Consider the following 16034-nt stretch of genomic DNA (forward strand, 5'->3'; position numbering starts at 1 on the left):
CAAGAGACCTCTTGCCATTGGGATCGCCCCCAGGCTACTTCTGTCCCTGCCCCAGTCCAGCCTAGAATCTGTCCCAGGCTACCCCACTCACTGGCTGAGCTATCCCCCGCTTTGACTCAGCTATAAACCCCTCACTCAAGTCTCCTCCATATTCCTTGCCTCAGGTTACCCCATTCCTTCTCCCAGGCCATCCTACCCCCAACCTCAGTCTAACCCACTAGACTAGCCTGTCTCATCCCCAGGCTAGCCCACCCTGTGCCCCAGGCTAGCCCACTCTCCCTCACCTTGCTCTGCCCCGGCAGATGAGCTTCCACGATGACCAGGGAAGCTTTGTGACCAATGAGCGGAGCAGTGCTAGTGAGTGCATCAGCAGCAGTGAGGAGGGCAGCTCCCTGACCTACTCCTCCATCTCCGACCACATCCCCCCACCCCCACTCAGCCCCCCGCCTCCACCACCTCTGCCCTTCCATGACCCGAAGCCCAGCTCCCGCACCCCTGATGGTCCCCGGGGCCCTCCTCAGACACTGGCCAAGCCCCTCACCCAACTCAGCCACCCTGTCCCTCCACCGCCCCCGCCACCCCTGCCCCCACCGGTGCCCTGTGCACCCCCCATGCTGTCCCGGGGCCTGGGCCACCGCCGAAGTGAGACCAGTCACATGAGCGTCAAGCGCCTGCGGTGGGAGCAGGTGGAGAACTCGGAAGGCACCATCTGGGGTCAGGTAGGTGACCTGGGGCTTGGGGGTGCCCTCCACCAGGGGAGACTGACCTGGGCCACAGCACTGAAGACAAAACCCTGTCCAGTGTCTAGCCGCTGGCAATTCCCCTACTGCCATTCCCCCAGCATCGGAAGCCCAGGGCAGCTCTGGTGAACTCACCCCTGGCAAAGGACCCCTCAAGACAGGGCCAGACCTCTCAGCCACCTCCTTAAGCCCCCTTGGTTGGCTGCAGCCCCTTTGCTGTCCCTTAACAGCAACCCCCCCAACCCCAGTGCAGCTTGCTGCCTCCCACATGGAGAGTGTTCCAGGTGTGTGTGTGACTGACCTCCTGAGCAGGCGGTGCACTGCTTCCTCACTTGGGTGACTTAGCCTTTCCTGCAGTGTCTCCTGGGCCTCAGGGTTCTCCCAGGGCCTGAAGAAGGAATCTCCCTCTGTCGCTCCAGGGTCAGCTCTTAGAGGATGGGGCAGGGGGAAATGGCAGTCCAGCTGCCCGTGTTCCTCCTCCCCCTGAACCTCCCCCCCTACTCTACCACTTTGCAGCTCGGGGAAGATTCCGACTATGACAAGCTGAGCGACATGGTGAAATATCTTGATTTGGAGCTCCATTTTGGCACCCAGAAACCTGCTAGTGAGTGGTCTGAGGGCCCTGGGGGAACCCTCACACCAGGCCATCTGCGTAAGCCCACCTGCGGCCTTCTGTTACGTCCCAGGGCTTAGAGTCCCAGAGGTCTGCCCTACCTGCCATTTCCTTCCTGTGTCCCCGAGTTATTTAAGCTCTCAGAGCATTTCTCCCATCTGAAACTGGAGATAGTCATAGTCGCTGGCATTTATCGCATGTTCACAGAATGCCAGACATCCCCGTTTCTAAGTTAATGCTGTGACCATTCTACGAGGTAGGGACTGTGATCACGCTAACTTCCCGATGAAGAGCTACAGAGAGGCTAGGTAATTTACTCAAAGTCACACAGTCAGAATAAGGGGTCAGGAGGCATCCATATCTAGCCAACTAGATGTCCCTTCAGTCCAACTAGACTGTCCTCTCAGTCCCCCGCCCTTCTCTGGGCGTCTCCCTATAGCTGTTGGGTGGGGCTACGGGCAGCCGGGATATTGTTTGTGGAAGGTGGTTGCAGGATGAAGAGAAAGGCCTTTGTCCATCCAGGAAGCACCTGCAAGGTGGAGAGATGGCTGGTTGGTTCAGCTTCCTTGGGCAGCTCAACCCCAAGGGCCAAGGGGAAAGAGGATGGGGGAGAGGCACGCACCATGCATGCTGAGTATGCGGGCCAGAGAGTCCCGAGTGGGAGACTGAGGAAGGAGGGGACTGGGGACACCTGGACCTGATTCGTTAAAGGCCAGGTCAGGGGATGTCTGGGTTTTTGGGTGTGGCAACACCCCTCCTGGGCCCTCCCACCAGCCTGTTCTCCTCTCATTAAACCATATTCCGTTCTAGAGCCAGTGCCTGGGCCTGAGCCCTTCAGGAAGAAAGAGGTGGTGGAGATCCTGTCTCACAAGAAGGCCTACAACACCTGTGAGGGGGTTGAGGAGTCCCAGGGGTTGTGGGGGACAGGAGGCGGCCCTCTCTCTGGGCCGCAGAGCTTTGAATCCACGTGTGTGGATTGGGCCCCGGGCCCCCCCCCGCCGCCGACGATACCGGTTGGGTGAAGGCCCTTTCTCGGGTCCTAGATCCCACCTGGGTGCAGGTGTCGGCCTGGGCTCCGCCCTCACTGGCCACGCCCCCTCTTTGCCCCCGCCCCCACGTGTGTGCGGCTCCCGGGTCCTGGCCATGCCTCCAGCCGTCCCTTGCTCTCCCTCTCGCGGTCTCCTCCCTCGTTTCCGGCTCCATCCCCACAAGCCCCACCCGTATCTAGGTCTGTCCCTTCGAGAACCTGGTCCTCACCTTCATTCGGCCGGAGGAAGGACCCTCTCCATCTCTGGGCAGGCTCCTGCCCCGCCCAGGTTCCTTGCCCCACCCAGGCTCCGCCCAGTCATCCCCGGGGAACTTCTGGGCCCCGCCCCCGGTCCGCATGGCCCCGCCCCCGGCTCACCCTCGCGGCCCCGCCCGCAGCCATCCTGCTGGCTCACCTGAAGCTGAGCCCGGCCGAGCTGCGGCAGGTGCTCATGAGCATGGAGCCCCGGCGCCTGGAGCCCGCGCACCTGGCGCAGCTGCTGCTCTTCGCGCCCGACGCCGACGAGGAGCAGCGCTATCAGGCCTTCCGCGAGGCGCCCGGCCGCCTCAGCGAGCCCGACCAGTTCGTCCTGCAGGTGCTGCGGCCGCGACGGCCGCCGGGGGGGGCGGGGGGCAGGGGGTGCTGCCCGGCGGCCTCGGCCGCCTCCAGTCAGGGCTCTCTCGTTACCGGGGCTGCGTGAGTCCCTCTCCCCTATTGCCACCGCGCTGGCGCCTCTGAGTTCCCGTTCCCACCTGGGGCCCAAGGTAGATGGGACTGTGCTGCTTTTTTTGTGCTTATATTGGGGTTGTGCTTATTTTTCTTGAGGGAATGCCGGGCAGCCAGCTGACCCCCACCCCAGGCTGCGGTGGGGCGGTGAGTGTCCTGGTGGGGCGGGTGAGTCCTGGCCTTGCCTCGTGACAGATGCTCTCGGTTCCCGAATACAAAACCCGCTTGCGAAGCCTGCACTTCCAAGCCACCCTGCAAGAGAAGACGGAGGAGATCCGGGGCAGCCTGGAGTGCTTGCGCCAGGCCTCCCTTGAGCTCAGGAACAGCCGGAAGCTCGCCAAGATCCTGGAGGTCAGGCCGCCCCCCCGCCCCCGGCCACCCCACCTAACTGTCTGCCCCCTGGGGCTCCCAGTCTGGAGACCCATTCCTGATAGTGGTTCCAGGGCGGTGGGGTGAGGACCTGGGCAGAGCCTGCCCATCTTCCCTTCCACAGTTTGTGTTGGCCATGGGCAACTATCTCAACGACGGACAGCCCAAAACCAACAAGACCACGGGCTTCAAGATCAACTTCTTGACAGAGGTGAGGGGACCAGTTGGCAGTAATCCATGGGCTTGTCCTACTGTCACAGCTGGGGAGGGCAGGGCCACCCCAAGTTGTGGCAGGGGAAAGGAGAGAACATCAGGAACCTAGAGGGCCCCTCCCCAGGAGGAAAATTTGGCTGCTGGCAGGCCAGGATGTAATTGCAGTAAAGGTTGGGGGTCGAGGCTTTTCCAAGCCAAGCCTCAGGATCTGGAAAAAGGGAGTATGGGGGGCAAGGAAGGGAGACTCCAGGAGGAAGGAGGGAATCCCGCCTGGTAGGTTCTACCCCTTAATACCACCACCACTGCCAAGGTGTCCTACCCCCCCCACAAAAAAAAAAAAAAAAACCCTAGGATCTGAACAAGGACAGCTCGAATATCCAGCCTTCCCATTGCTTCTGAGACCTTTCCCCAGGGTACCGTTAGTTGTTTTAAAAAGGAGGAAGAAAAACTCCATTTGTAGATATGAATGTTTTAGGATGTCTGAGGCACAGAAGGGTCACATATGGTTCTAGAAAGCCACAAGGGGGAAGATATGTGAGTGGTGCCTCCCCCCCCAGAAGTTAAAAAATCTTGGACTATATCTGCCAACAAGGGCATGCTTCCAGGGACGGGACACCTGGTGGCCTCCTCTAGCTGTTGGCAGTGGACCTGGTTCCTGGGTGGGGGCGGGGGGCAGCATTTCAAAGATCTGGGCCAGGGAACCACTGAACACCTTGGGGAGGCCTGTGGGCATCCCAGCAGAGCTTCACAGTGAGGAATACTATAAACTTTGGAGTTGATGAGTGTCAAGGGCCAGAATTAGTGCCACAGTCCAGGAGATGTGGGGCCGAGAGTACCCAGACCCATGCGACTAGGAATCCGATGGGGTCCTTGAGGAGGATGTGTGTTGGGCATCACTTGCAGCTGAACTCCACCAAGACTGTGGACGGGAAGTCCACCTTCCTGCACATCCTTGCCAAATCACTGAGCCAGCACTTTCCAGAACTCCTGGGCTTTGCTCAGGACCTGCCCACTGTGCCCCTGGCTGCCAAAGGTAGGCCGAGTGGTTGGGCAGTGGGCGTGGAAGGGCTAGGAGGTCAGCGCTCATGAGGTTCCGTTCCCTTCCCTGCAGTGAACCAACGGGCCCTGACCAGTGACCTGGCTGACCTCCATGGCACCATCAGTGAGATACAGGCTGCTTGCCAGAGCATGTGCCCCTCCAGTGAGGACAAGTTTGCTGTGGTCATGACGGTATCCAGTGAGCAGCCTGTCCCCGCACCACGGTGGACCCGGGGGAAGCCAGGGAGAGCTGGCTGTCACTCCAGCAGCCACCGCAGACCCTGGGTCCCAGCAAGGCTGCTATGTGTCCTGGGAGTGTGTCTGTCCTAGTGATTTAGAACCCAAGCACTTGCACCAAGTCTGTTACTCAAGAGGAGCTTTCTTGACTGTCCAAAACCTGCTGCCTTGCCCCATCTGTCCTCGTGAGCAGTTGAGCCCAGGTTTGGGTCACAAGATACAGGTGTTGGCCAGCCAGAGGCAGTCAGGAGAGGGACATGTTGCCGCTGAGCACAGTTAGGGTCAAATGCTACAAGAAAAAAAGGGGGGGAGCTCAAAGCCGAGAGTGCCAGGGGGCTACTCTAAGTGGGTGTTAGAGGAGGAGGGGGTCATGGCATCTGAAAAGAGCCCAGAGTGGGGAGAGGACTGCCCCACAGAGAAGGCAAGTAGATGGCCTTGGGGCTGCGCTGGATGTGGCGGGCTTCAGGAGCGGCTGAGAGGGCCTCATGCCAAAGCACTGGAGCCCCTGGACACGGCCTGGTTCCCGGCCAAGCACTGGGCACGGGGCAGGTGGGAGCTGGGCAGCTAGAGAACCTGAGGGCGCCTAGCAGTTTCCTTAACGGAGGCCACTCAGTCCTTCTTAGAGACGGCCCAGCCGGTATTGCGGGCTCTGGATGGGCTGCAGCGTGAGGCCATGGAGGAGCTGGGCAGGGCGCTGGCCTTCTTCGGCGAGGACTCCAAAGCCACCACCTCTGAGGCCTTCTTTGGCATCTTCGCAGAGTTCATGAGCAAGTTCGAGGTGAGCCATGATGGGAGGCCCAAGGGGCCCCTGAGAAGTCCCTCCAGAGGTCAAATGCGGGGCCTCCAAGAAGCCCAGATCAGGAAGCGACCTCCAGCGAGTGTGATGTGACCCACATGGGGCTGACAGGTCTCTTCTCTGGCTCTCTGGGGCAGGAGGGGGGGCGTGGGAGGGGGGCAGGAGGAGATGAGGCCATATGGGGTCAGGGGCTCCTGGGACCACTGACCAGACCCTCCCCACGTGTCCCTTCCTCCCCAGCGAGCACTCAGTGACCTGGAGGCTGGGGATGGCCCGCGCAGCTCGGGGATGGTTTCACCGCTCGCCTGGTGACCTGCGGAGCTTGTCCTACCTGAGGCCCGTCCCAGTGGCCTGGAGCAGCCCAGAGCAGCCTGGTGGGAGATGGGGCCCAGCCTCCCTGTGGCTCCAGCTACCTCAGCCGTCAGGCTCTGGGCACCGGGAAGGTGCAGGGTCCGCCGGCTGCCCCTCTGTGGGCCTTGGCCCTGACTCTGGCTCCAATGGAGCACTGGGGGCTTGAGGCAGAGAGGAGGTGCCAACTCCCCAGGGAGTGTGAACCTTGGCTACCCACAAGTGTGCTCACCCTGGGAGGCCTGGCTTTGCCCCGCCTCCCTCTGGGCCTTGGAGCAGGTGCTGGCTGTGCACTCCCTCAGGACTCTGGCTGGTCCCAGGGAGGGGTGACAGGGCTGCAACCCGCAAATGGACTGTGGGGCGGCCCCCACCCTGGGGCAGCACCTGCTGTCTGCCCCTCCAAGCTTGGCCAGAGCATACTCTGCCCCAAACGAGGACATCGGAATCTCCTTTTGGGGCCTATTCCCAGTGAACTGGAGGGACGCCCTTGCAGAACATTCACTCTGGAGCCTGGAGAAGGTGACAGATGCCCTTGAACATGCCCGGCCAGTGGACACAATTGGCCTTGAGGTCCCTTTCCCAGCCCCAGCCTCCTGGGGCAGCTCAGAAGAGAGCAGGAGAAAGGACATCCCTGGGTACAGGGATCTGGGGGCCTGGGCACCTAGTCTGGGACTTGGAAGCTGGAAGAAACTGCAGCCAGCTGCAGCCTAGAAGCAGAACAGGCAGGACAGATGCTGGGCAGGGATCCGGAGGAGGCGAGGATTAGGAAGACATGCCATGTCAGAATTGGGGGCGTTATCCAGCAGACAAGTTTTAGTTCAGTTTGGGGAGCCTGAAAGTGGGATAGTGTGGTCAAGTTACGGGCAGAGAGAACAGAAAGATGTTCCGGTGCTGGGTCAGCAGGACTCGGCAGGACCCGGGGGCTGATTGGCTGGAATGGGTCCTGCCAGGGGACCCTGGAATGGGTCCTGCCAGGGGACCCTGGAATGGGTCCCCTGCGCAGAGCAGTCGTTGGGCTGGATGACACAGTGGGAGGTAGCTGGGATCCCAGAGGCTCTTTCCCATGTGTGTCTGGAGGCCCTGGTGAGGTCAGGGGCTGGAGGAGACAGGGAGCAGGGCTGCTGTGGACAGGGACGATGTGTTAATTTCCTCCATCCTTCCCATGCTCCCGCTGGCAGTTTCCAGCATCAGTAGATTCCCATTGCCTCTTTCCTTAACTTTCTTCCAGAAAAGTCTGCACTGGGCTTTGAACTTGTCTGTTGGATTCTTCTTCTTCTCTCCCTACAGTCAAATGGCTAATGTTGCTTTTGGACAGTATTTGGGACCTGGTCAGTTCTTGCCAGTCTCCCACAACTGCTCTTCGAGGCCGTGTATGTTCTTTCTTTGTTCCCCCCTCAGAGCCGTCCTCTAAACCTGGGGTGCCCGGGTGGCTCAGTCTGGTTAAGCATCTGACTCTTGATTTCAGCTCAGGTCATGATCTCAGGGTCGTGAGATCGAATCCCATGTCAGGCTCCATGCTGGGTGTGGAGCCTGCTTAAGATTCTGTCTTCCTCTCCCTCCACCCTTCCCCACCTTCTCTCCCACAGCTGGGGCCTCGGCTGGGACAGATGGGATGGCTTCATGTGGCCTCTCATCCTCCAGCCAAATAGCCAGGATGGTTCCCATGGTGGGGGCAGGGGTCCAAGAGAACCAAAGTCACAGAAGCAAAATCACAGAAGCCCCCTTGATGTCTAAGCTCAGACCTCAGAGCTGGCATACCACCCTGCCACCACAGTCTCCTGGCAAGTGACAGGGCCAGCCCAGGTTCCAGGGGAGGGCTAATGGGTTCCACTCTCGCTGAGAGGTGATGCCAAGTCACATGGCATGGGGTGTGGATTCAGGGATGGGTGGAGAATCAGGGCCATTTTTACAATCAGTCTACTGCCTGCCCGCTTGGCCAGACATGCGGGTACAGATCACAGCCTCCTGAACTCAGTGGCCTCGGTCCTGACAGACCTGCTCTGGTTAGCCATCTCTGCATGTCATCCTGGTAGCATGATTCTCCCTCTCTCTTACTTAGTCACCCATTGCCTTGTCCCCTGACTCTACTCCTTCCGGTGGACAGTAGTGCCCTGCACCTGCCTAGACCAATTAGTCTCCTTTCTGTGGGGGAAAGCACCCCAGTTTTCATTTGGGAAATTGTGCCTCCCCTACTCATAGGCCCTGAGCAGGGCTGATTGGACAAGGATGGTCTCATGACTCTGGCTGGGTGGCTCAGCATTCAGTTAGCCTCAAGTTAGCACTGTTTGGAAAGGGAGGCTCCCTCTCTTCTAGATGAATTGTTGGATGTCTAGAGGGTGGAACCCTGGATGGGGCTGCCAGGACCACCATGTGGAGAACACCCGCCTGGGTGTAAAGCCGACACAGGGAAGAAGAGGAGAGAAGCCCCCTCCATACACCTCTTTGTTCCTGGATCCAACCATGCCTGAAGCAGATATCTGGGACTTGTCAGTCTCTGAGCCAACACATTTCGCCTCCATTTGTAATCTTTCCAAATTTATTTTAGTTTTTTGGGTTAGGCTGGTTTGAATGGGTTTCTGTCACTTGCAGCACTAAGAGGGTTGGCTAAGAGCATCCGACCACAGATGGTTATGGATGTTCACTTTTCACATTCTCAATGAGCGCTCTTCATTCATAAATGCATTGGCCAATACTTTCTCACTGCCCACTATGTGCCAGGCACCATAGCGAGTGCAAACACCTATGGATCAGCCTCCCTGAGTTTGGTTTTCTAGAGTCCTGCGTCACGGTGGTTCTATACCTGAGTCAGCACAAGGCCCTATATGTGAGCCATACGTGTACCCTGTCCCCCAAGCAACTCCTTACCAAGTGACAAGCTGTGGAGGCAAGCATTTATGCCCCAGAAATTTACCAATTTCTCAATACTACTACCCAAATAACATAGCCTAATTACATGCCACCTTTCCTGATCACACATGTTTACTAGGTAGTGTGCCCAACATTTTACATATTTCAGCTCGTTTCATGTTCACGGTGACCCTCTGAGATGGGGTTTTTGTCCTCTCGTTTTTACAAATAAAAAGTGAAACTCAGGAAGGTTTGTGACTTTTTGGATCAAAAACTCAGCCCTGTCTACATGAAAGCCCATCCTCTGTGTGGAAGTGTCTCCTTTGTGTTGCTCAACACAATTTAACAAATCTCTGTGGGTCCCAGGGCCTTATCCAGTCTTTCCGCATTGTGACCCTCTCTCCCTGCCTCTGTATCCCCACCATCCGCTCACCTCTCGGTGTTCATCCACCTGGCTTTCTCTCCCATCATCCCCCTCGACCTGCTATCTCCCTGACAGGAAGCCACAGGGCACCCTTATTCTTATCGTAACTGACCTTTATTGAAGCAACACCGGGCACTGTTTGTCCTCCCTTGGCAAATTCTCACACACCCAGGCTCGGGCGACCAGGGGTCAAGGTGTACCCGATAACTTTCTCAACAGCTTGATTTCCCACTGGCCCCGCTGCTTCTAGCCTTTACACACAGCAATCGCTCAATCATTGCCTATTAGATCAAACCGAAATCACATCCAGATACAGGGCTCCCAAGCTGCTCAGGAAAATGACTGCCTCCCTCCTGTCAGATGGTTTGGCCGCGTGCATTCGAAGCACTAGGACAAGATTTGCAAAGTAAAAGCCCACAGAGGCCTTAGCAAGCAAGGCAAATACAAGAAGTGGGCAGGTGCAAGAAAGCGACGCAAGACCAGGGATGGAGGGTGGTTGACACAGGGGGACAGGAGAGAGCATGGGGGTGCCGGGGAGCAGATGCCCAGTCTGCAGCGGAAACCAGCCCGTGGACTTTACTGTGGGGAGGCACACCTTGTGATACCTGATCTTCAGGCTTTCTCAAAGGAAGCTAGAAATCTAGATTTTTTTATTTACAATGTCCTGGTGAAATGTTGGCAGTCAGTGCAAAACTGCAAGGGAGAGTATCTGTGATAAGCCAGAGAAAACATGCCTGTGAGCCCAATGGGGCCCAGCTGTGAGTGCGTAACCCCTGAAATAGAGGGTCCGCACCCGTTGGCACATTCACACCACCTTAGGGAATAGTGGGGTACCCCATAACAAAGAACGTGATTAGCTTTTCAATTTTAACAAGAGAACTGTGTTTGAGGCTAGTTGGCAGTTTCAGTTTCTAGATGAAAAGATGCTGATTACCTTGTTTTGAAGATGTCCTTTGTTTGAGGAAATTCACCCAGTGGGCCCGTCATTGGCAGGAAGGCAAGATCCTCACAGTGTTCTGGGGCTGGGGTTGGGGGGGGACCGTGAGCTACCACGAAACCAGCCGCTGGTTTCACAGACCAAGAGGTAAAGGGTCTGTTTAGTTGTGCAAATGAGCTACATCTTTACCTTAACAGTGTCTTGAAAGGGAAGGGAAATTATTTTCTCTAAAGAGAGTTTGGATTCTCGATGTCACCAGCATTGAATAAACACAGTGATTGTGTGTTCATGGACCATGTAGGGACAGTGTGGGGGGTTTCCACAGAAGGAAATGGATGTCCAGTTTGTCTCACATCCACGGGCAGGAAGGACTATAGGGTGCAGAAGGGGAGAGTCCGCTGGCATGGAGCTGGGGACTCCTTAGCGAAAGGTGACCTGCGCCCTGCCTCGTGAGAGCTACAGGGACAGAGGCCCTGCCTCTCCCACTGGGTACTGGGAAGAAACCTCCTGGGGCAGGGGGGTTTAGTTGCGTTGGCAGAACTTAAATGTGTTAGGAGGGAATTGGTTCAGGGATGCAAGCAGGGCAGGCAAAAATGGCAGCTCAGAGCATAGGACCCAGACCAAGATTCAGGAGGCCACCACAACAGATGTGTGGCACATGGCCCCATCCCTCAAGAATTCCCCAGAAGCTCTTTGAGGAGGGAAAACCTGGGAGAAAGACCAGAACTCCCACAAGTCTGAGCCAGAGCAATCTTAGAAGCACTGTGATTTGAGCAGTTAAAATCCCCATGGCCTCCTATCCCCCAGTCTGGTGAAATGGATGATAGCCATCACTAGGAAACTCACCCCACAGAAACAGGAATGCAAATAGTCATCAAGGCACACAGCTGTCCATTTGCTTGTGGAGTTGATCTGAAACAACAAGAACGGGCAAAAGCAAAGGATTTGTGAACAGATAGATGACAGTTGCATGTTGGACTGGAACTCAGTGATTAAAATATGGAGAAGGTGTGAAGTCACGGGAGATGGCTTATGACATAATAAATGAAAAAGAAAAATACAAAATTAGATGTAACAAGACGACCTTGGCTGAGATTAATTTTTTGAACCCCAAGTGAGGAAGGAGAAGAAGGAGCAGTTCTGGCCAAGGCAACCTGTGGGACTGGCTTGTCCATGACCGCTGCATAGCCGCTCAGAACTGAGTACTATGGACGCTGGTGGGGGGAGGGGGTTGCCCTAATGCTAACTTCCATGTGCTCGCCTTTCCCAGGGACGGGTTTTCGCGTGGAAATAGAAATCGTACCATCGGTCATCCTCGAAAAGGTGAATCTCGGGGCCTGAAATGAATCAGGTCAAGCTTTAGACTGGGCTGAAGGTGACCATTCTTTCCGGCTTGACTTTGGAAGCCAGAAGATGGCCCGGAATGGAATTTTCACAGGAGCCAGAGAGCCTGCCCTTGACCTATGGAGTGTGCTGAGCAGTCCTCTTGGTTGTCTGTGCAGACCCCACCCAATGCCCCTCCTCTCAATAAACCCAGTGGGCCCTTGGCGGCCATTTTCCACAGTATGTCTTTGCCCACTTGGCCACGATGTTGGATTTTGAGTGGACTCTTGGCCTAAGCTGAGCCAATCTGCATCCCGTCCAAGAAGATCTGAAATAAATACCTGGATATTTCAAGCTCATTACGGCCTCTCTCTGGAACAGAAGAGGAGTAAACTCGCCAGGTGGGCCAGAGGAGCATAGACCAGTCTGCAGAAAAAGAGAAAAACAAGGTGCATGCCATCCAATCTCTTTTGCCATTTTTAAAATTTAAAAAAAAAAAAATTTTTTTTTAAGATTTTATTTTATTTATTTGAGAGAGAGAGACAGTGAGAGAGAGCATGAGCGAGGAGAAGGTCAGAGGGAGAAGCAGACTCCCCATGGAGCTGGGAGCCTGATGTGGGACTCGATCCCGGGGCTCCAGGATCACGCCCTGAGCCGGAGGCAGTTGTTTAACCAACTGCGCCACCCAGGCGTCCCTCTTTTGCCATTTTTAAGTGTTCTCAGCCACTTAATCTAATCCATGAGAAATTATCCTCAGATTGTCAAAGAACTTTAAGCAATCATTAATTAATTTTTTAAAAAGATTTTATTTCTTTATTTGAGAGAGAAAGAGCAGATGAGCCAGGGGAGGGCAAAGAAGCAGACTCCCCACTAAGCAGGGAGCCTGATGCAGGCATTAATCCCAGGACTCCAGGATCATGAGCAGAAGGCAGACGCTTAACCGACTGAACCACCCAGGTGCCCAGCGGTCAATTTGATCCTCACTGGTGAACGAATCTGCAGAAAGTTCCTGTCTCCAAATAATTTCATATTATTCAAAAGAAGTATATACATGCATGTGTATGTGTGTTGAGGCATACATGAATGTATATGTATATACATCCACATAGAAAATAATTCATCATTCCTCTGAGGACATCATGGACTCAGAGACATAATATGCAGAAATAAATCTCAGACATAACCTCATTCACATTCAGAGATCTGCATTTTCACAGCAAACTTGCATGCAAAAAGAGAAATGAGAAGAGAAAACGTACCATTTTGTAGCATTACATTACGTAGCAAACTGGAATGTGTGCACAAGGTTTTGCTGATGCTCAAGGCTGAAACTTTATGTTATAAGCTCTAGAGAAGCGTCAAAAGAAACTATAAATCTCTTGGGTCAATATGAGCCAAGGTGCTATAATTTTTACCCCCCCCCAAAAAAAAGTTCACAAAGCTGACTCTGTACCAAAAAAGGCACACACGCTGTACCCCCATGGAAGGAGAGATGAACAGAGGGTGGCTTTTTCAAACTATCTGGATACTTTCAGTGCTTAACTTTGAACGGCCCTGAACAGGAGGCTGGTTTTTTTGTTTGTTTGTTTTTTAAGATTCCATCTATTTATTTGACAGACAGAGATCACAAGTAGGCAGAGAGGCAGGCAGAGAGAGAGGAGGAAGCAGGCTCCCCACTGAGTAGAGAGCCTGATGCGGGGCTCTATCCCAAGACCCTGGGACCATGACCTGAGCCGAAGGCAGAGGCTTGAACCCACTGAGCCACCCAGGTGCCCCGAGGCTGTTTTTTCTGTCTGTGACAAAGAATGAAGAGTGGTTGTGTGCTTGCTCTGAAACTTTTTCACTTATAAAAAGCAAAAAACAGGGGTGCCCGGGTGGCTCAATGGGTTAAGCCTCTGCCTTCGGCTCAGGTCATGATCTCAGGGTTCTGGGATCGAGTCCCACGTTGGGCTCTCTGCTCTGCAGGGAGTCTGCCTCCCCCCTCTATCTGCCTACTTGTAATCTCTCTCTCTGTCAAATAAATAAATAAAATCTTAAAAAAAAAACCACAACCCAACCAACCAACAAACAAAAACAAACAAGCAAACAAAAAGGGAATAGGTGATAAGACCCCAGTCCCATTGATGAAATACACGGGTGTATGTTGTATTAAATAGTTATACAATTGTCAGCATCTTGCTATACAAATTGATTTGTTTTATGATGCTTTTCAATGTGTAGGCCAGATCAGAAGCAACCAGGATGTCCAAAAATAGGGATCAGTGAAAAACAATGATGCTTGCCAAGGAGTGACCCAAAATGTTAAGACCGGTCTCAGATTTTTACTTACGCGCTGGTCAAAGTCCTTGAAATACATGCTACTTGTCAAAAACACACCACTTAGTTACCAAAAATGGTCTGAAGTTCCCAGAAATAAATGAGAATATTTGTACCTGCGTCAAGAGCCATTTCTCACGTGCTCAAGAAAGTCATCCCAAAACCTTGGTCTGCTAATTCTAATAACTAAAGTCTCTGCAAGTCCAATATTGCAGTGTCTCATTTCTGCGTTTCTAATTCACAGCGGCTTTCTCCTTGTGTGTGGTTTTTTGCTTTTTGCTTGTTTTTGCTTGTTTTGCAGTTGTATTGAGATCTCTTATTCTTGGAAACTTGCCTGTGGTAATTCTTTAGAGTCTGAATTTAAAGTGCATTTCTGGGGGCGCCTGGATGGCTCAGTGGGTTAAAGCCTCTGCCTTCCGCTCAGGTCATGATCCCAGAATCCTCGGCTCTCTGCTCAGCAGGGAGCCTGCTTCCTCCTCTCTCTCTGCCTGCCTCTCTGCCTGCCTCTCTGCCGACTTGTTATCTCTGTCTGTCAAATAAACAAAATCTTAAAAAAAAAAAAAGTGCATTTCTGGGACACCTGAGTGGCTCACTCAGTTAAGCACCTACCTTCAGCTCAGGTCATGATCTCCAGGTCCTGGGATCGAGCCCTGTGTTGGGCTCCCAGCTCAGCGGGGAGTCTGCTTCTCCCTCTGGCCCTCCTTCTGCTCATGCTCTCTCTTTCTAGCTCTCTTAAATAAATAAAATCTTGAAAAACAAAGTGCATGTCTCTTGGTGGTTTTGTTTTGTTTTGTTTGTCACATAGGTACTATGAATTCCAGCCTCAAATTCATAGGTGGGTAGGGTCGTGTTGGGAATTTTTAAGGGAGGAGTGCCTGGATGCTCCAGTGAGTTAAGCCTCTGCCTTTGGCTCAGGTCATGATCTCCGGGTCCTCGGATCAAGCCCCATGTCGGTCCCTCTGCTCAGCAGGGAGCCTGCTTCCCTCCACGCCTCGCCTGCCTGCCTCCCTACTTGTGCTCTCTGTCTGCCAAATAAATACATAAAAACTTCAAAACAAAACAAAACCAGAATTCTCAAGGGAGGGGGGCCTGGATGGTTCAGTAGGTTAAGCTGCTGCCTTCTGCTCAGGTCATGAACCCAGGGTCCCGGGATCAAGTTCCACATCAGCCTCCCTGCTCAACAGAGGAGTCTGTTTCTCCCACTGCCTGTTGCTCCCCCTGCTTGTGCTCTTGCTGTCTCGGTCTCTCTTGGCAAATAAATAAATAAAATCTAAATTTTATTAAAAAAAAAAAAAAGGAATTCGTAAGGAAGGAGTGCCAGGGTGGCTCAGCCAGTTGGGTGTTGGGCTCTTGGTTTCTGCTAGGGTCATGATCTCAGGGTCATGAGATCAAGCCCCATGTAGGACTCCATGTTCAGTATGGAGTCTCCTTAAGACTCTCTCACTCTCACCTTTTGCCCCTCCCCCTGCTCACTCTCTCTTTCTAAAAATCAATCAATAAATAAATCTTAAAAAAAAAAAAGAGGGATGTCTGGGTGGCTCAGTGGGCTTCTGCCTTCGACTCAAGTCATGATCTCAGGGTCCTGGGATCGATCCCCGCATTGGGCTCTCTGCTCTGTGGGGAGCCTGCTTCCCTCTCCTCTGCTGCCTCTCTGCCTGCTTGTGATCTCTCTGTGTGTCAAATAAATAAATAAAATCTTAAAAAAAAAAAAAAGGATTCTCAGGGGAGGGATGCCTGGGTGGCTCAGCCTGTTAAGCATGGAACTCTTGGTCTCCGCTCAGGTCATGATCCCAGGGTCCTGGGATCAAGCCTTCATGGGGCTCTGGGCTCAGTGGGGAGTCTGCTTCAGGATTCTCTCTCCCTCTCCCCCTCTCCCTCTGTGCCTCCTCCCCAACTCAGATAAACAAATAAATGTTAAAAAAAATTCTCAGGGAGACTTTTTTTGTTTGTTTGTTTTGTTTTGTTTTGCTCCCTTCACCCAGACCCAAGGCTAAAAGAAGCCCTTCACCCTCTGTGATTTCCACCCTGGTGTACCCACCGAGGGTCCCAACTCTTGAGGGCCCTACTTTATATGCAGATC

The 16034-nt window shown here is 53.9% G+C and overlaps 1 protein-coding gene across 3 annotated transcripts in view; it reads left to right on the forward strand.

The window, feature by feature from the left end:
* Positions 1-6071, forward strand: part of LOC122895943 (Grid2 interacting protein) — a 33191-nt gene extending 27120 nt beyond the window's left edge. For all 3 annotated transcript variants that reach the window (XM_044233802.1, XM_044233804.1, XM_044233803.1), the window contains 10 exons: positions 303-719; positions 1257-1344; positions 2164-2241; positions 2779-2975; positions 3302-3457; positions 3600-3686; positions 4592-4721; positions 4800-4918; positions 5577-5741; positions 6000-6071. In XM_044233802.1, the coding sequence (XP_044089737.1) occupies positions 303-719; positions 1257-1344; positions 2164-2241; positions 2779-2975; positions 3302-3457; positions 3600-3686; positions 4592-4721; positions 4800-4918; positions 5577-5741; positions 6000-6071 (1509 nt within the window). The remainder of the gene's footprint in view (positions 1-302; positions 720-1256; positions 1345-2163; positions 2242-2778; positions 2976-3301; positions 3458-3599; positions 3687-4591; positions 4722-4799; positions 4919-5576; positions 5742-5999) is intronic.
* The last annotated feature ends 9963 nt before the right edge of the window (positions 6072-16034 follow it).

Source organism: Neovison vison, chromosome 14 (assembly GCF_020171115.1).
Source record: "Neovison vison isolate M4711 chromosome 14, ASM_NN_V1, whole genome shotgun sequence".
NCBI lineage: Eukaryota > Metazoa > Chordata > Mammalia > Carnivora > Mustelidae > Neogale > Neogale vison.